The 21409-nt window shown below is 36.4% G+C and overlaps 1 protein-coding gene across 1 annotated transcript; it reads right to left on the bottom strand.

Annotated features, from left to right (window-relative positions):
• On the bottom strand, positions 1–3710 carry LOC114282578 (putative receptor-like protein kinase At1g11050). The gene is made up of 2 exons (XM_082900158.1): positions 3416–3710; positions 1–3258 (listed from the first exon to the last, which is right to left on the bottom strand). The coding sequence occupies exon 2, from the start codon at positions 884–886 to the stop codon at positions 173–175; it is 714 nt and encodes a 237-aa protein (XP_082756284.1). The 5' UTR covers positions 887–3258; positions 3416–3710; the 3' UTR covers positions 1–172.
• Between the last annotated feature and the right edge of the window lie 17699 nt (positions 3711–21409).

The following is a 21409-nucleotide window of genomic DNA, read 5'->3' as shown; positions in this document are numbered from 1 at the left end:
TTCCTTCAATTGATTAATGTATTTAGAGGAATTTGGCTTTTTCTTGAATTCCTCATCTTCTCTATTTCATTCCATGAATCAACTCCAAAAAGGACTTCCAAGATTCTGGTTTCCATCTCCATCTATCCTCTTGATCAATAAAGAGATATACAAACATTACAAGTTCTCTCAATCACCTTAGCATGTCTCCAGAATTCAATTTAGGTCCACTCACCGCTGGCGATATGCTGAAGGTATTCCCATCCCTGGAAAAAGAAGGATACCCAAGAGGCATTGGCCTATCAGGGATTATAGGAACCTCAATATCTCCTTCCAACATTTTCACTGCGTCCAAAACAGTTGGCCTTAGAGCCACCATCACATGAGCACACAAAATTCCAACAAGCACAAATCTTTCCACGATAGCCTTTGGATTCGAATTCGCCGAATTTCCATCTCCCAACAAAGAATTATCCAAATCCTCCTCTATTTTCCCTGCCTTCATGAATGACCAAGCCCAATCTGTGATCAGAAATGCCCGTGGCGATCCATTGTAAGACAAATCAAGAGCTTTCTTTCCACACATTATCTCCAAAATAACCACCCCAAAACTATAAACATCGCTCTTCTCTGTCAATTGCCCATAGAACACGTACTCAGGGGCTAAGTAACCATGTGTACCGGCCACTCTAGTAGTGAGATGAGACTGCCCTTCTCTGCTTTGCTTTGCTAACCCAAAATCAGCCACTCTAGCTCTTATATCAGCATCCAAAAGTATATTTGTGGCTTTAATGTCTTTATGATATATAGAAGGCTTGACTCCAGAGTAAAGATAAGCTAACCCTTTTGCCACATCTAAAATTATGCTCTTTCTTTGAGGCCATGTCAATGCCTGCTTCCTAACCATACTCTATTTCTTAGACCAAAACAAATGATCATCAAGATTTCCATTTGGCATGTAATCATAAACAAGGTACCTCTGCCTTTCCCCATCTTTATACTCTCAATTTTCTTCACCAATCACACAACAACCTCTAAGTGGAACCAAATTTCTATGCTTCAACTTGCTAATGATCTTAACTTCATTACAAAACTCTTCATTCCCCTGAAAATTGGATTCGATCAGTTGTTTCATAGCAACCATCGTCCCATCTGACAAAGTCCCTTTATACATAACACCAAACCCACCTATCCTAATGAAATTCTTCTGCAAAAAATTCTTAGTTGCCTTGGAAAGCTCATCAATCTTGAACTAGATTAACCCCGCATTAGGACTCATTCGCGGCCTCGATTCCACCTCCTTCATATCCAACCCAAAACCAATCGCATCACTCTTATTATTCCCCTATTTCTTATGCCAGCAATAATAAAAACCCAACAAAACCGACATTACGAAGGCGGCAACACAGGCTCCAATGAGTCCAAACACCATAGCCAAATGAGTCTTGCTCGACTCAGATTGAAAAAATACCACATTTTAAGCCATTTCAAATCAAAATCCCACAATTTGAAATTACGCATTAGCACAAACCTTACTAAGGGGTTTTTGTACTATTGGAATGTTTGAAAAATCCTACATTTCAAGTCATTCCTGATCAAAACCCCATAGTTTGAAATTATATATTTTCTCAAAACTTACTAAGAGGTTTTTGTACTTTTTTTTAAAAAAATATTTGAAGAATCTCACATTTCAAACAAAAAAGATTCCCATATCAAAATCCACGCAAAATTTTAATAACCACACCCAATCCCAAAAAGAGATTCTCATATTAGAAGATCTTATAATAGGTTGTGTATTACTTTTCTCGTAAAAAAAAAAAAAAAGTAGAAATAAGGGTATAACTATAAACTCAATTTTCAAAATTAATAAGACTAATTGATCTATAAAAAAAATTTATAAACTGATCACCATTCCACTCAATTAAACCATGAAATTGAAAAAAAAAAATATTGATGCTCAGGAGTAAAACAACTACTATCACATCTCATGGACTTCATGTTGAGGTCTGCTAGAAAAAAAAAAAAATAGGAGCAAAATAAAACAACATATAAGTGAAAGGAAAAAAAAAAAAAAACAAGACGAAAAGAAAACTACATAAAAACATTACAATCAGTAATGTCACTATGAGATTATCAACATCAAGAGGATCACTGCTCAGGATTAGGCGCTGGCAGAGGAAAGTGGTACTGGTATATGGCATCCATGCGTGTCTCAATGTAGTCAACACGGGTATTGAGCGCACCAAATTGTTGAGAGATGGAATTCATTTGAGTGGCCATTTGTTGTTCCCATTGAATGGGTTGATTGTAGTGTTCTTGCTCCATTGCCGTAAAGTCTGTCCAATAGGCAGGAGGCTGTTGCTGTGGTTGTGGCATTGCAACTTCAAGATGATGTTGAGGATCATCCATGGGAACATCAGTAGCAGCCATGCTCACAAGCAAAACATCACCTCCTCCAACTTGGTTTATTGTGTACTCACTAATGTTGGAGGCAATATGAGATTTGGGCTCACTGACAAAGCTAACTTTGAAGTTTTTGAGGATTTTGGTCAACAAGGCTCCAAATGCCAAAGCTTTGTCTCGCGTGAATGAGACAAGAGTCATTTATTGCATAATAATATAACACAAATCAATGGGTTGACCAACCTCAAAACAATAGAGTAGGTAAGCATGAAAAGTGGGAACAACATCATAGTGGCCTGCTTTCGGAGTTACATTCTCTAATAAAAAACTGTGGAGAATGCGAATATGTGGTTTTAGGTGTTTGGCAAGTAGATTTGAGCCCATAGATTTACTAATGCAGATAGTAGAATAAACTTCAGTGATATTGCCCACAGTATCAGCCATTTTTTACTCATTTTGAAAATATATTTGGTTATTGGTTTGTTCAATATGAAGAATAGAAGCCAATGTTGGAACATTAAACGAAATGAAATTGCCTTTCACATAAGACTCAACAGTGTAGTCATCTTCTTTGACATTCGAATGTTTGAGATGCAAATAAAAGAGGGCAAGAAGACGGGGATATACCTTTTTAGGCAAATTTATCAAGTTTTGCCATCCCATGGCTTCAAGTTTGTTCATCAACAGGGCATCATATTTTGGGGCAAGGTTGACTCTTCGGCCACTAACGATTGAACAGGAAGAAATAGTGGCAAATTCAAATTCCTGGTTCTATGAAAGGAAGTCAATTGATGGATATTGCTGTTCTTGATTTGATGACTCTCCAGCCTCTCGAGCTCTAGGCTTTTTAGTGCGAGGAGCCATCACTTTTTGATGCTAAGAAAAAAATAGACCAATAGAATTTTAACAATAACATGGAAGTATTGCATGTATTGAAAACAAAAAATCAGGGATAAAACAAATAAATTTACAGATGATATATTTAGAGCACTATCATGAAATGTACACCAAAACACTGAATATAGAAATTTACCTGTGTTTACACACGAATTTTAATATTTATTCAGTTTGATTGGTGTTTGGGAGATGGATTCAAAGAATCAATGGAAAGACTGCTTTGCTTGTTTAGATATATTGTAGGTTTAGAGTGCTTTGCTTCGTCAACAAAATGAAAAGCTTCTGTGGGATGCATGCAAGCAACTATGCACCATTTAAAGATAATTTTTGAGAGAGTTTCGTGACCTCATTAATGATACAATCAGTAGTGGTTGGTCAATATATCAAATTGTGTAAATGGTGGTGTAAATGATGTAGGTGGATGTAAATGTCCAATGCTACCCAAAACTCAATTCACAACTCTTTTGCAAAACTATACTTACAAAAATGAATGAAAAAATATTCTTAGAAATTTTTGAATGTGTAAAAAAAAAAATTTCAAGAAAATATTCTTCAATTTTGTTTTGGAAAACTATTTTGAGATTTATGATTCATGTTTTCAAAACTCTTATTGCATGCATTCTTCTGTCTTGTCACCTCATTACGGGAATTGTGGAAAAGAAATTGTGTGTATGTAGCACTGTTGCTTAAAAAATATATTTACATATTAATGATGAACTTTAATATGTTAAAAGATAATTTTGTAATTTTTTTTTTCATGTATTTAAAATTATTTTTAAAACTTGTAACTGAATTGTTATTTTTTATTTATTTATTGACTTTTAGACAATTTACATTGTAGCACTATACCCATCAACAAAAAAAAAAAATTGCTGACATTTGTTTCAATTTTAACCTTTCATTAATATTAACACGAGACAATTTTAAGATAAAAACATTTATTCAAAAATTAAAGTTTAAATACATAATATTGGCGTCTTTGGTCATGCAGGCAATATCCATATCTATGTTCTCTCTTATATTTCTTTATAGGAGATGAACATCTGTGTACATTTTTTACATTTGTGTAAATAAATATGTTTATTCCAGTCATAAAATTGACATGTGTAGCTTGTATGTCATTTTGCATAGTAGAATATTAACAAAAAAGTTTAAATTGAAACACATCGAAAAAATATAATACAAAATATAAATAATTTTAAGTTACGAATAATGTGATAATAGGCCGTAATTAAATATTTTTAAAAATAAATTATACTAATTACCATTCTCTCTGAGAAGGTAAAATGCTTGATGCTCTCTATTCAAGAAGTGACTTTGTTCAATTCTTTTTCCATGAACACTTAAAAAATGGAAAATTATATTTAAAAAAAAAACTCTTTACACCACAAATTACAATTGCATTTCGCACATTACAAATAAAAGAAATAAAAATTATACATACAATACTAACAAAAAAAAAATGACATAAATATCATTTCATAATGTCACAAATCTACCCATGACCAACAAAATTTTCTCACATAGCATTAGCAATTGTGTCCCTCAAGTTTGATAGGTACGTCAACCCATATTGTGACATATCCACATACTCAGCTTGGCCTCTAACAAACCCCTCTGCTGCTGCTTCAACCACCATTTCATTATCAGCTATGGAAATGGATCCAATTGTGCACTACACAACATGTAATCACGAGGGGTTCTTGTTGTGTTGACTTGTAATTAGGCATGCATAGCAATATTAGAAAGCGTTTCTTGAATAACCCAAATGTTCTTTCTATGACATTCCGTAATGACGAATGTCAATGGTTAAACAATTCCTTTGGTTCAGAATAATGAAGGCTATGGAACTCTTGCAAATGATAGCGTTGTGAACGAAATGGGACAAAAAATCCTGGCATGTTCGTGAACCCGACATCCACTAAATAATACTTGCCTACATGTAAATAATGTTTGTAACGCTCTGTCAGAAACATGTACACAAATATCATTTTTTGAAATACTACAATATGTTATTTTGTAACATTGACCATATGGTGGGTGTGGGAAATGTACATCATCTTTTGTAATTGAGTCAACTGAAATTGCGTTGTCGTGGATGCTTCATTCCCAACCAAAATTGATAAATGTGAACAACATGTCACAAGCTGCGAGTACATTTTGCGATATCGTGGCTTTACGACCTAGAATGTAATCTGTCTTGAGGTAAGGATCCACGCGTCTACCAATGTGCCATCGATAGCACCGACACAATCCTACATCATATTATCAATTTTACGTTCAACATGACACCAACGTAGATATTACTTTGAAAACATAACAAAAAAATTGCTTCGTTTCCATTATTGCAAATTTGCATGTCGAAGATAGAGTCATACCTTGAACCATGGGAAAAACCTCCTATCATATAAAATTTTTGCCGGTATTTCTACTTGGTTCCATGGTTTGATAACCGTTGCTGCAAGCTTGTGTAGCTTGACTTTTCGTGCTCCTTTCGGATACGATTAGCCCTACAGTTTGGACTCCCGTGGTTCTGAATCTGATTCCACAAGTTCAATGTGAAATAGATAAACACAAATGAGTCCAAATCTGACAATTCTTTTGGAAAATCAATTTTGAATCAAAATGCAAAAAATGGACTGCTTTGCCAGATATAGAGTCGCCACATAAATATATTATTTTTGAGAAATTTAGAAAACCTGAGACTCGTGCTAAAGGCTATGTGTCCATCATCACCAAGAGTGTCTCGACACGGGAACTTAGGTACGAGAGGGGAAGGTCATGAATTGAGCACCCCACTCGCTCAATCAAAGATTGGCCTCTACTAATCATAATGTGAATCTTATTTACATTATATGCTCTTATGCCGATTATTAGGCTATTTTACTATGTGACGCACACAAGAATAGACTAATTTGCAAAAAAAAAATTAAAACATTTGATTTCATGTTTGTTTAAAAATTGTTTCGAATATGTACCACTTGAAAAAGCGATCTCATATGTACATTAATCAAAATATCCCAATTTAAGCAATTAGCCTTCATCCACAGACATTCAAACATATATAGCATTTAAGCACTTAGCCTCATGTTAATTATGCTTGACATGGCAACAATCACATGCATGCGATATGTTAAAGCAATAAAAGCTTATCCTAATTCCCGAGGCGAGCCAAAAAGAGAAACTAGTTAGAAAAATGCATGATCCTAACTAATGCAAATATGCCTAATGCAACACATGCAATATGCAATTAGAAGTCCGACTACTAGCATGGCATGCAAGTCATTTTAATAGCATGCAGTTTTAAACACATTTTCAAAGAAGTATTTAAACGACAATGCTTTCTTAGAATGATGAGCCGAACTTCATGCATGCAAAACAAATGGATGCAAACATGGGAAAGGCTAAAAGAAACTTGATGTTCTAAGCTACCTATCATAAGCAATTAAATAAAAGGGAGAAAGACGTGTTGGAAGACATACACATTATTGCAATCTTGGCCCTTGCACAAGAGGGTTCAAATGAATGGATTAGCTATGCTAGCTAACTAATTATTACAGTGCTGAATGAAATAAATTAACTACTCTAACTAATTAAATAATCACGAGACAAAATTAATTAAAAGACAAAATTAACTAGCTATTTTAACTAATTAATTACAACATGGGTTAACTAGCTAATTTAATTAACTACTATAGACCCCAGGGAATGAGGGTTGACTCATGCATGCACACGAATTTTCACCAAAAAATGTTCTATGTTCTGCTGCCATATTGCTTCTGTTGCACAGTCAGAAAATTGCACTGTTTTTCACCTCAGCCTCTGCTCTGCTTTGCTGAAACAAGGACACTACCGGGCTAGAAAAAGTGGTCGGTAGGCCAGAAGTGGTGGTCGGCTGGCCATTAATAGTGGTCTGCTGCCCAGTAAAAGTGGCTTGCCGGCCACTATTGTTGGATTCCTCCTGCTGCAACAAAGAACAAATAGAGCACAAACAGAGTATTCTCAAGGGATGTTTGTCCACTATGCCTCTCCTTATTAGCAAACAGGTCAAATGAGGGGTAGGCTCGATTCGCAAGCCATCAATTGACGCAATTTCATTGTGTGATGGCTTATGAACCAAGGGATACAATTTCAATAAATGGTAAGGAAAGACCAACAAAACCTCCTTCCTATCATGAATTAATCAAGGGAAGTGGTTGATATTGACTCTTAAACCGTTTTCATCACTAGTTAGTATGAAACAGACCAAGATTCAAGGGTTCAATTAACGTCCGATTGAACCCTAACCATTTTATTATCTTGCTCCATTTTTTTAAACCATTGATTACTCCATTTTAATTACCTTTCATTCATTAGTCAATTAAGTCCAATAATGAGCTTTAAGTCCACTATTAGAGAGAAGTGTCAAACCAAATGTTGTTTTAGGCATGAGAGGGAGATCACGCCGTTGGTAATAAACCCCTAAAGGGATTAAACCATTAAGCACAATATCACCCCTCAAGCTTAAACAACACTTCTTTTGAAGCAACTCTCAAAACAAAAGGAAAAGCCAAGAAAAGAGGGAGATTGCAGAGATGCTTAGAGGTGAACACAAGTATGGAAAACACTAAATAAATGCTATCAACTCAAATAGGTTGGTGTCTAATGCCTAAAACACCAAACCTATGAGGATTATTACACTACACTCATGCAATACAAAGTATAAATGAAACTAACACATAAAAACAGTCCTAAATTAGCTCAAAACAGTGCTGGAATCTAGGGAAAAATAGCCAAAACAATAAGCTAAAATAATGGAGAATTTAAGCTAGCACACAAGCACAAGGAGGAGAGGCTAACTCCTCCATTTTTGGGACTTCAAAACATGATTTTAGCCTCTAAAAAACCTCTGAGATTTAGTGGTAAAAAGCTCAAAAAAAGATAATGGAAAGGTGGGAAACACAAGGGTGAAGGCTTAAGAAGCAAGGTGCAAAGAAGGGTGATCCACCCCTCTACCCTTAATGGCCTTAAACCACAAGTTTTAGCCTAAAAATTTAGTGTAAAAACAGTCCAAAAAACAGTAGAAAAAATGGCAAATAAATAAGGGGAACAAGCTAAGAATTATACCTCTTGAAGAGGGGTACCCTTTTTGAGTTACAAACCAACAATTCCACACTCTTAAGAGCTAAATGCAAGCTCAAAAACACATCAGCAAAGAACACTCAAGGTTTGGTTTAGAGGGTGGAGAAATTGCAAGAGAGGGAAATATTTTTTGCTCCCAAATTTTTCTAACCCTAAAACAATGAGAGAGGGTCTTCTATATATAGAAAATTGTAAGACTATCTCGGAAATATCTATATAGACACAGTTGGTACAATGCATGCACTTGTGAAGACATGTGGCACAGCTAGCAAAAAGATCTGAAAATTTACACAAGTGGCCAACAGGCCACTAATGGTGGGCAGTAGGCCACATTAGTGGGTCTGCAGGTCCCTGGATGCTCAGGCTTGAAAAACTGTTATTTTGGTCCAAAGACAAGGCGCAAGGTTTGTAGGGTTTTGAGGCTCAAAGCTGAGGCTTTCTGCTGAGGGCTTCGAGCATTTAACAAGCATATACAAATTCATCACTGGGTGTGCAATCCGTGGCGCCCAAGTCATACGAGCGGTCAAAAATAGGGTGTCTATAGCTTGCATAGTGTACGCATTATGATTTTGGCGTGCCGACAAATAGTTTCAGTGGAGTGCTAAAATCTGTCGACCAGTAGCCTATGCCGGTCATTTTGTGCGAATGTATATAAAAAAATGCCAAGTGATTCCTCGACACTGATACGCATCTTTTCAATATTCACAAAGCCATTTTGAAATAAGGCATCTTTTAATAAAATGAAGGTTGGAGCATCCATTCACATGATGTCCATCATTGTTTCTAGATGGCCATTTAATAAACCGAAGATATAGTATCACCTTTGAATGGGCAAGTTTGCTGCGGTCGTCTTGTGGTTGATGCATTCACATGTTCATTTATAAAAGCAACCAGCAATAGAAGTCCATAAAATCTTCCATAAATTCATCCTCCTCTGATGAGCTTACCGTTGCATTGTTTTCTGTATCAGATGCCATATTGTCTTGCCTACATAACAATAAAAGCACAATTATTTCGACTAATTAAAAAGGGGATAACTGTTATCGTAATTACTGAACATGAAATTAGCCTCTCTAATTAATTGGATGGCCTTAGTCATTTATTGAAGTAAAAACAGATATGCGGACAATGTGAACAGGGCCTCGTATTAGCAACATCTTGTTTGACATGCTGAGCCTGAAAAAAATAAGCTTTACAGTGTATAAAATAGAAAATTGAATTAGAAATAAAAAAAGGGACATGAATCAAAGAAGAAAAAGAAGATCACATAAATAGAAAATTGAAATTGGGCAGAAAGAAATGGGACATGAATCATTATATGCAGTGTATTTCTGTCACAAGAGGATCACAGAAATAGAAAACATAAACATACAAAGAAGGAAAAAAAACAAGACATGAATCAAAGAAAAAATAATAATTAACTCGTAAAAACATGTTTCACAACCATTGAAATGACTGCAAACTCCACTGAAGGCACAGCTTCACAGATGACTAGATAGCTAGGATCATTGATAGGCTCATATGCACAGGAGTGCGCATAAAAAACCTCCACCACTCCTTATCTTTGAATAGTGTCAATGCCTTAACATACTGCCCCGGTGGTATATCCCCCAACTGAAGCAGGGAATCTTGACATGCATCAAGGGAATAGTCATCACCACATGCGCTTATAACCTCTATGTCTAATGATCATGCACGGGACTGTTCCGTCTTTGCCTGTGCATAGGCAGTGAAAGCTATGCAAACATCATCAAAGCCTCTTGACCGTGACTTTTTGGAGCGAGCACTATCACTTTGGCTATAGCCCCTTTTGTGACTTTTGCCCTTAGACGTTTCCATGTATTCATCTCTAAATGAGTCAACAGGAATGGCATCCGCCGCATTACTACCTCCAGCTCCAAGAGACCAAAATTTGTTAAGCATATTGTCCTTTTCATCGGAGTCAGGGGCCTAAGGCCCTTGTGGCACAACAGCGATCTACAATTTCGGCCATTTCGTCAAAATACTCAAATCCTTTAGTCCTGAACTTCTTTACATTTTTTTATGCCTATCTCCAATTGCAAAATATTAACATAAGCATATGGTACATGTGACAACATTTTCAAATAAATGTACAAAAAGGCTACAGGTTAGTGTAATACCTTATCCCAAAAGTCATCGAGTCCAATAACGGTTCCAATAATTGGATCCCATCTAAGACCAGTCTGTGCCTAAAGCCGTTTGAAAGTTAAATAATCAGCTTTTAGTTGGTGATATTTTTCTCTCACCTATTTTGGTATGTATCGGAACCCATAGACATTTTGCAACTTAGTTGCAAAATGGGTCCAATGCTTCGGCGTCCAGACAATGCTACGACCTTTTGATTGGTTCCATTGCACCTCTTCTCTCAATATGTTAATGAGCCTTAATTCAATTCTGGAGCTCCACATTTTTTACTCTTGATTGTCATCTGAATTGTTATTATCCATCTAACACATAGTTTATATGTAAACTAAGCTTATGTGCATACTGATGGAAAATAAGAAGACCGTGTACAAATTTTGTATAAGTGAAATGAAACTTTTTTTCCATATAACCGTTCTAGTAGAAATGCAAGAAAACCATATGAATCAATTTTGTGTTAGTTCAAATATTATAAATTAAGGCCTTCTTTGGGAAGAGGCTATTTTAGTAACTTTTTAGTTTTTTGGCTAAAATATGAGGTTAAAAAAACTAGTATATTTGGAATGATTTTTTGGTTTTTTACGAAAAAATGTGCAAAAAGTAGAGAGAAAAGGGAATCTTTGACTTTTTGGTATATGTTATAAGCTTTTTAGTTTTTTTAGTAACTTTTTAACTTTTAGGCTAAAACTATTGCATGCCAAACGAGGCCTAAGATTAATCCCTACATTTGTTATAGACTCTTTGGTGCCAGATCGAAGTTTAAACAGTCTTATAAGCAAGCAGGAGAAGAAACAGAAAGTAGAAGTAGCAAAAGAGAAGGGGCAGTCGACTGGCCGGAAGTCTGGGTGGACGATTTGCCAGGTGTCCTGGTGGACAACTAGCGCACCAACTGTTGCCTAGATCAAAGAGAACCCATTCCACTTGTCAGCTATTTCATACCAGATCCAGTGAAGGAAAAACTACATACCACATGAGCAAGAGTTGAATAATTGTCACCGGTGATGGAGTGGGTACAGTGGCTGGATTTGGGATGCTTCATACGTCATCTGATTCCAGAAAAAGGCTTCACAAATTTGACCTAAGACAAATAAATTTGTAAATTGAACACAAAATCGTGTACTTGGAAACAGACCTCATACCTATAGTTGGGGAGAAATGTATGAAAACTAGTACCTTTTTGTTGTCATTGCTTCGTTGCCCGAATGGTGAATCAACCACAACGCACAAATTGAAAGTAAAAGTTGATTTGTGGGAGCTCGTAGATGCCAATTTGTAGGTGGGAAGAAATCGGTTCAGAGGCATGGTTTGGATTTGAAGGTCAGAGTATGGTTCAAAGACAGGAGGAAGTGATTGAAGAGTTGCACCCGTGAAGCATCTTCTTCAGCTTTGATCTTCTTTGGCATGTGAACCTTCAGCTTGGCAGATGAATATAGAGAAGCTTTTCAGAATGGAGAAGACCAAAGAGAGGGTATGTGCGAAAAGGTGAGAGTTAGAAGGAGCTCTGCCAAACATGCTGTGAAATGTGAGGTTGGAATCAGTTTTTTAAAGCTATATCCAAACATGTTGTTCCCAGGTGAAGGTGGAATTATTATTCCACCCCCAAACCAAACACAACCTATGATTTTCAAGGTGTAGTCTCTAGTTGAGCTTGGCCATGTTGACATTGTTTACTAGGCTAGTTTGTCTAAAACCCAACCCTCCAACTTTTTTAGGTTTGGCTACGTTATCCCAACTGATGGAGTGGATTTTCTTTTTTTGGAGGTGGTATGCCAAAGGAAGTCTCTAATGAGTTTGTCAATTTTATTGGTAATAGACTCAGGGATATAGTTGCATTGCATAACATGGTTGGGACTAGTTGAATTGACAGCTTTGATGAGAGTGATTTTACCTGGGAGGGATGGCAGTTTGGACCTCTAATCGGACAATTTATTTTGGATTTGTTCCACGATGAAGGAGAAGGAGTTGGCGGATGCATAGGTGTGGTGAATTGGGCAACCAAGATATTTACCAAGGTTAGTGGTAATCGAGATTTGAAGTTTGTTGGCAAGATAAGTCTTGGCATTATTGTCCAAGTTGGCAGAGAAGAAAACTTTTGATTTTCTCAGATTGATTTTTTGGCCTGATTTGCTACAGAAGTCATTGAGGACAGAGGCTATGGTTGAGCAATTTTCCTCAGTGGCTTTCCTGAAGAGGATTAGGTCGTTGTAGACACCCCATTTTTGACCGTCCTCAAGACTTGGACGTCACCGCTTGGAACACTCGGTGATTATCCATGTTTGTGTTCGTTTGGAGTTCCCGGAGGTCTCGGCTCGCACGCCCTGCCTCAGGATCTCCGAACTTGACCTTTTAGTGTCTGGTTTCACACCAAACACTTGTGTTTTGCCTTGGAGGGGCAGGGAATGCCTTGTGAGGCATCCCCACAACCACCGGCAGTGGCTAGAGGCCACCGGCTGGTTTTTGCTTCCATCGGCACTATTTGTTGCCGGTCGGCACTGTTTATTGCCGGTTGGCACTAAATTTTGTCAAAATGACATTTTTGGGCAGCCGACCACTGTTCATCTACTTTATGGAGATATTTTGTGCCAGCTGTGATAGCTGGCACCAACTCTGCCTCCCTCCATACACTGTATGGAGGGATCTCCCTCTAAGCAAGCTTGTTGTATAAGCTTTGCAAGAGGGAGTCCTATAAGAGGAAGGCTCTCCTCTTTGATCTAGGTTAGAGACTTGGAAGCAAAAACCAGAGCTTAGAGATATAGATACACCCTATCTCTATACCTCCCTCTCTCTCCTCTTTTGTGTGTGTTTCTTGGCCTAAAAGTGTGTTTTTACCTTACTTTTGCACCAATACACACACTATTACACCTAGCTCCGAGATTGAGGGACTTGGGGGGTTGATTCTTGAGTTTTTGGACTGATTTTGATCAAAAGAAGAGGGCTAGACCATTTGTTCTTCAAAGGTTCTTCAAGGGTGAGCATCTTGCTTTATTTTCCCCAAACTTGCAATAGTTTTTTACCTATCTTGCTTGCTGATTTAGCTTTTGTGCATAACATGAAAAAGGCTTATATTTTCATGCTTTAGAACTTTCATTAAGGTTGTCTTGTAGTTTGAGCGCAAACTCACCTTGTTAGACCTTATTTGGCCCCTTTTGTTGCCTCTTTGGTAAGGCTTTGTTTACTTCAGTGTTTTGATCTCCTCACCACTGAAAACCAGTGTATTTTCAGTGGTAAGGAAGGTGGTTTGAAGTCTTGCATAGAGGAGGGACACCCCTCTCCCTTCATTGTCTTGTTTCCTTGCTTTTTGGCTTAAAAGGGTAGCATGTATGCTTGATCATTTTTGGCCTCATTTCAGAAGTTTTTTGGGTGTTTTAGGTCATGTGTGACCTATGTTTTTGGCCGGATTTATGTCTCTTTTCATGCTTAAAGTACTTGCTTTATATTGCTCCATTTGGCCTAGAAATGCCCCTTGTGCTTAGGCCATGATTCTTGCATATATTGGCATGGTTCCATGAAGGTTTTGGTATTATTTTATCATGTTTGAGGTCTGTTGGTCATCTATTTCAGCCATGTTTGCCTTGTTTGATGTCATCTCTTTGTGTTTTGGCTTGTAAGCTTTGAGTATGTTGACCTCTAGCATGCATAGTTTGGACTATCCTCATGTTTTGGCATCATTTAGGACCATATTTCAGTCCATAAATCATGCTCATATGTGTGCATTTGTGACCTCTTTTGTGCCTTGAAGGTGTGCCCTCTTGTGCCTACACATGAACCTTAGTGCATACACCTCTTTGGAGCCATCTTAGCTGCCATATTAGGAGGGTTTGGAGCCCTATTTTGCCTGTAAAAATTCTGTTTCTTACTTGTCTAAATCTTGCTATGATTGGTCATGTTATGGGAGTGAGGTACCTCCTTTCTTATGCCTTAGTTTTGAGACCATTGGCTTGCATGTTGGTATGAGAGTTTGTCCACCATTTCAGGCACTTTTGGCCACTGTTTTAAGATGGTTTGAGGTCTGCCCCTTTATGGTTTATGGTCACCCTTGCATGCTTATCTCATGTTTGTTGCATAATTGCTTCATTAAGTGTTGTAACATGTCGATCCCATTGCCTAAACGGCCCGTGTTTGCACTACATTTGCATCTCGTATGCCTAACATTGCATGCTTGCCATACTAGTTGCACCACACTTGGCATGCCTTGCATCTTGGTATCATGTTGCATTTTGAGCCATGTTTGCATAACATGCAATGCATTATTTGGTTTGGGGTGTCAAGCCAAATGTGGGGATCAAGGGACATTCATACTTCAAGTGATGTAATGTGCCTTGATTCTCGATCAACGAGGCCTTTGACTCCGACTTGATAAGGCTTTGGTTCTCATTTTGTTTGTTGCATGCATCTTTACATCAAGTGGCAAATTTGATCCCTTGGGCTATCATGCACCATTGATGGCTCGAGGATCGAGGGCCATGCTTCCTTGAGTTTAAAACATGATAGGAAGCATGACCATGCTTACATATGCCTGAAATCCCATGCCATATTGTCTGTCCTCTGTTTGCTGTCAAAACTGTCTTCTGCAGAAAGTTTCTGCCGACCGGCAGAATTCAGTGCCGACCGGCAATCTTCTTACAGCCGATAGATCCAAAAACGGCCGGTGGGAATTGTGCACTGCCGGTGGTAATTTCCCATAGCCGGTGGTACTCTGTGGCACGCAAGGAACCTGTTCTGGGACTTTGGGAATTTTCAGAGAAGCAGGGCATTACAAACAGAGGTGGCAGTGATGTGGTACGGGTTTTTCAGGCGAGCCGGGTTTCGAGCATGCATCATTTGCGCATCCCGAGGCAGAGGCTGCAGCCACCCCTTTTCTTCCTCTTTGCATTCTTTTTATTAATTAATAAAAAATTCTGTAATAATTTTATTTGCTTATCATTCGGACTGTAATATTTATTCGGTCCTTCCGAGCGAGGGCAATGATGTAATAAGTGTGCGTGAGTGTGTGTATGTCTTCCAACCTCACGTCTTTCTTCCCTTTTATTTACCTGCTTATGATGGTAGACTAGGGCATTTTTTTTATTAGCATACCTTATGCTGTGCATGCGTGCATTCATGCATTTGTATTGCATGCATTAGGCTCGGTACATCACGCTAACTGCATTTGTACTTCAATTCACAAATTGAATATGCGATAGTTGATCGCATTTCACGTGCCATGTTTAGGTTAGCCGAGCCTGTCTAGATTGCATTTTTGCATGCGATGCATTACCCATTTTTAACATGAACTAGGACATGCATGCTTGCTAACTAGTTTATTGTTTTGGCATGGAGTATGATGTAAGTATTCACGCTTTAGCATCCCGCATGCGTGTGAGTGTTGCCATGACAGTATGCTTGCCATGCGACTAAATGCTTATGTGATGAACTGTTTTAATGCCTGTGGGTGAAGGTTAGATTGTTTGAATTGGAAAAACTCATTAAAATCCGTGTTTTAGCCTACTTACAAGTAACAAATTCTAAAACGCTTTTCAAAACAAACGGATATGCAATGCTTATTTCCAAATTAGGCAATCTAGTCTATACTTGTTTGCTGTGCGCATAACATAGTAATTCTAGGCTAATAACCAGAATAAGAACACATAAAGTTTTCAAAAACGGATATCATGTTTAGTAGAGGCCGATTTTCAGACCGGGCGAGAGGGGGTGCTCATAGCTGACCTTCCCCAATCGTACCCTAGCTCCCGAGCCGAGACAACTCCGGTGATGACGGACATGTGACCTTCGGCACCGAGTCAGGGTTTCCTAAATTTTCCCATTTTAAAATATTTAGGTGGCGACTCTGTATCTGGCAAAGCAGTCCATGTTTGGCATTTCTCTTTTCAAAAAATCTGTTTCTCAAAACGATTTGCCAGATTTGGACTCTTTGGTTCAGACTCAGAACCACGTGACACAAATCGAGTCCGAACTGTAGTAGCGAAGGGCCCCTCGCAGGACACGTCTACAGTCGTCGACAAAAAATAGGTAGGAAAAGGTAGAATCGGATCTACTGACTTTAATGGATGACCACCATTTTTTATCACAAGCTTGGGTGATGGCAATGGGCAAGTATTCCATGCAAAGGATAAAGAGATAGGGGGAAAGAGGGTCACCCTGTCTTATAGCATGGGAAGGGAAGAAGGGGTCTGTTGTACCACCATTGAACATAATTGACATGGTAGAAGAAGAAATACAAGAGAGGATGATCTCAATCTAGATCTTTGGGAAGTTAAAGAAAATGAGTATGTGCTAAATGATCCTCCACTCAAGTCTATCGAAGGCTTTTTCTAAGTCAATCTTGATGAGCATCTTGCCACTATTGCCTTTTTTAGCATGAAAGTTGTGGACAACCTCCTGAACAATAACAACATTATCAGTTCCTTTCCTTCCCGGTATGAAACTGGTTTGGTAAGGACTAATAAGATCGTTGAGCAAGGGTCTAAGACGAGCAACAATGGTTTTGGTGAGAAGTTTATAAATGGTGTTGCAAAGACTGATGGGGTGGTATTGGGTAACAAGTTCTGGATTAGCAGTTTTGGGAATGAGGCAAATGAAGGTGTGGTTGAGATTGGGGTCAACCGAACTAGTGGAGAAAACATCATCAATGACTCTCATGACAGAGGGGGCTAGAATGCTCCAGCATTTTTGGAAAAAGGCGAGATGGAGGCCGTCAGCGCTAGGGGCTTTCCAAGGCTTAAAGGACCCAAGGACAACTTTGATTTCATGGACAGTGGGTATTAAACAGAGGGAGGAGTGGTGGCTGACATCAATTTGAGGAAAAGGAAATGGAAGGGGGGAGGTAAAGGTGACGGAGGTGGTGGAGGTAGAGAATAGTGAGGAGTAGTAGGAGATGAAGGAGGTTTTGATACTAGGCTCATCATAGATCCAATTGTTGTTGGAGTCACGGATGGCTAGATATTTCAAAAGGGTAACTCTTATATTCTAAAGTTTATTTTCTTTTTGAAAAACTAAGTTTATGGAATGCTTACTTGCTCATTAATATTACATGCTTTGAACTTTCGTAGTATTTATTGTTTTGTATTTCATTGTTGAGTGACCTTAGCTGAAGAACCCATGTGAGCTGTGGATAAGCATTAAGGGTAAATTGTAGGTAGAAAGGGAAAGGTAAGAAATAGAAAATAGAAATATACTATGTTAAACAAGGCTTAGCTTCAAGGTGGAAGTACATATAATGAAAGCAAACATTACTTAAAAAGAGTTTTCTAAATAAGAGAAAAAAATTTAGAATAACAAGGAGAGCAACCTGAGTAGCAATATCATGGAAATATTTTCAAAAATAATAATTTTAAAATCAGAATTTTATGTTTTTAGAAGAAGAACTTAGAAATAAAATTAAAACTAGCACCGAGCTTATACAAGAATTAGAAGATCAAAAACTAAGATATCAATTTTTGTTATCATTAGCTTCCGGTAGATTTCTAGTACACTATAGTTTGAAAATTACACAAATAAGTAGACAGATAATTATAGAACAAGAAGCCTTACAACAAGTCATATAGCAACTTGAGGATTTAATATCAGCATAACTGTAGAATTAATTAAATAATTCTCAGCCCAACTTTAAAATAGTAGTGAACCACTAACTCACCCCTAAAAAATTGGTATAAGAGCAGTGTTCGGTTTTAGGACAGTTTAAGTTAGTTTATGCACTTTGCGTATGGTAATAGAGTAGTTTTTATCATTGGACAATTTAGTTATAAGTGTCATATTATAGTAGCTTTCAATAATTTTAAAGTAGGATTTAATTTTGTGTATGAAAAGAGTAGAATATTTAGATTTAGAACTCAGTAATTATAATCATCGCCTTAATTTAGATAAAAATAAATTTCGTTGCAATTTTGAAGGAACTTTTACACATCAGCTCCATAGTGAACATAATTCTCAGCTAAATAGTATTGTAGATCACCAGATTAATTTTGCAGAAAATATTAAAAAGGAAGTAGAAAAAATTAATAATCTTTTTACTTCGTCTATAGACCATCTTCATAATACTTGTAGTATAATTAAGGATCAAGATAAAAAATTAGATTATATCAAAGATCAATGTAGCTCAATTCCACAAAAAAGAATAGATTTAAATTTAGAAAAATTTCCCACCAAGTTAGAAATAGAAACTCTAATTTCAGCTATAAATATTACTAGTTCGAAGCAAATAGAGTTAGAATTTAAGCAACTAATCGAAAAAATTCTTAATCAGATAAATCAAATTGCTAGACAAATAGAACAGATCAACCAAATTGAAGATAGTTTAAAACAAAAAGTAGAAATTTTAAAACAACTAATAAGATCTTAATTTATGAGTAGTGATAAAAAAGCTAATAGAGATTATCAGGTCATTTTAAAACAAGCGGAAGACTTTTATAATAACCCAGAAGGAATTAGTAGCTACCAAAGAATAAATCAATCAGATAAAATATTTGTAAGACAAAATAATATAGAAATTTTATTTCTTATCTGGTTGTGTGAAAATTTTGAGGAATGATCAGAACAATTACACAGTTTAGAAAATCGCTCAGCTTCGTTTGAAAGATTAGTACTGCAAAAAGGAAAAGGAATAGAAGGACAAGCAAGTAAAACTCATCCTAGAATAAATGAAGAAGATATATCTAAATATTTTGAAAAGCTTAAATTGCTAAAGAAACTTGTTTGTAGAACCTATAGAAAATAAAAATGTTTAAACAATTAGTAAAATGAAGTAGCAGTAAAAAGCATAATGAAGATGAAGAGGTTAGAGTAGACGAATTTATAGATGTAGGGCAGCAAATAGAAAAATTCAAAAAGGAAAAACTAGAGTTAATTCCAACTAAATATGTATATAAGCTAGGAAAAATTTATAAAAAAATAATATTTATTTAAACACTAAGGTGAACAAATTATCAGAGTAACTCAAGAAGATGAAAAAATAGAGCTAACTTTAATAGATAGAGAGAGTTATAAATATGCTGAAAATGAACATCTCAAAATGACCCATTTAGGATTAGTAGTAATAGGAGTCAAAGCTTTAACCAAAGAAAATCTAGGAGCCAAAGGTTTTAAATGCCTTTATGATAATAGGTTTAATGATGTAGGATAGAGTATTTTAGGTAGCTATGAATTAGATATGAATTCAAAAGGAGGAATAATTGATTTCACACCAGATTTCCTTTTACCAACCTCGACCTTTCATAAAAAGATAAAAATAGGAATAAAAAGTAGAGGATATAAAATGAAAAAAGGAGAAAAGAATTTATTAGTTTGCACAGGGTTTTTAGGCTTAGCAGTCTCAGAAAGCAATATCCATTATAGACTTACAAATGATCAAATAGTTAAGATGTTAGGCACAAAAGGGATAAAAGCACTACCAGCTAAGAAATATAATTCTGAAGATAATGCAGCACTAGATTGGAATTTAGGAGATTTCCTAGGACAAAAGAGGTTAGCCCTTCAAGATAATTTATTATATCAGAAAGCAGATGGAAATTATGCAGTAAGATTTACTCAATACACTTACGTAGTACCAGAAAAATCCGAAGATGATGAATTTAGTAATATAGATAGGGAAGAAAATCAAGATAATCATAGTAATAGAAATCAACTTTATGTAATAACAGAAGAAAAAACAATATCACAAAATAAGATATATAATATTGATGAGATAGATTTGGAAAACTTTACTTTAAGTGATATGAATAAAATATTAGATATCAGATACTATGAATATATAGCTAGGGGAGATACCCATGATGAAGCAGTGTCATTTTCAGACCAAGAATTTCATACCGGATATGTAGATGATATTTTAGTAGATAAAACACATCCCAGCAAAATATTTTAAATACCAAAATAGTCCAACTTAGAAGATACTTTTTATATGAACACTCAAACAACAAAAAGCATAGGAACTAGCAACCCACGACATACGGTAGAAGACCTAGTAGAACCAATGCAATATGATGTAGGAGGAATGAGACCATTATCCAATGAAGGATGTAGTAAAGTAGATCCTAATAAACAGTATTAGTTTCATGAAAAGCGCAGAACACCAGATATGAGTATACAATTACAACCAGCAACCAACTAGGGAACCCTTTTAGACTTAGCTAAATTCGACCCACAGATATGGCAAGAAGTGATAAAGAATTGGGAAAAAGATGTGGTAAAGGCATGGATGAATAATCCCTTTGAATCAATTGATATGTGGGAATATATGGAAACACTTTTAGAAGATTCAGCTTTTAATATATATATATATATATATATATATAACTTTTAAAGGAAAATACGAAGAAACAATTAGACAGCTTAAAGGATTAGGAGACAACCCATGGAATTTTACTAGTTTTATAAAAGAAATGCTTATAGGATACGACCCTTCTAGAAGAAATGATTGTACTCAAAGTATAGCATTAATTGAGTTAGATCAGATAACATTAGGAAGTTGGAAATATGTTGTACCTTTTAGCAAAGAATATTTAGCCATAGCAGCCAATATGGGAAAAAGTTTTGATGAAGAAATAGGAAATAAATATTTTAGGAAATTACTAGGAGAATTAGGAAGAGAGATAGAGAATAAATGGTCAATTTATTATGCAAACTTACCAGCAAGAATAGCCGCTGGAGAAGTAAATATAAGAGGAGCTTTAGAAATAGGACCTAAAATAGTTTTTACATTTCATAGGCTTAGAGAAAAATGTATAGAAGTCAAAATATAGAAAGATTTGAAAAAACAAAACTATGGTTTCTGCAGCAGCATAATATACACTCCTCAGCAATATGAAGATAAATATAATAGGAAAAAATTCAAGAAATATGGCAAGTATAG

Source organism: Camellia sinensis, chromosome 12 (assembly GCF_055761805.1).
Source record: "Camellia sinensis isolate YWXY chromosome 12, ASM5576180v1, whole genome shotgun sequence".
NCBI classification, from domain to species: domain Eukaryota; kingdom Viridiplantae; phylum Streptophyta; class Magnoliopsida; order Ericales; family Theaceae; genus Camellia; species Camellia sinensis.
This window is presented reverse-complemented; position numbering and strand designations above follow the sequence as displayed.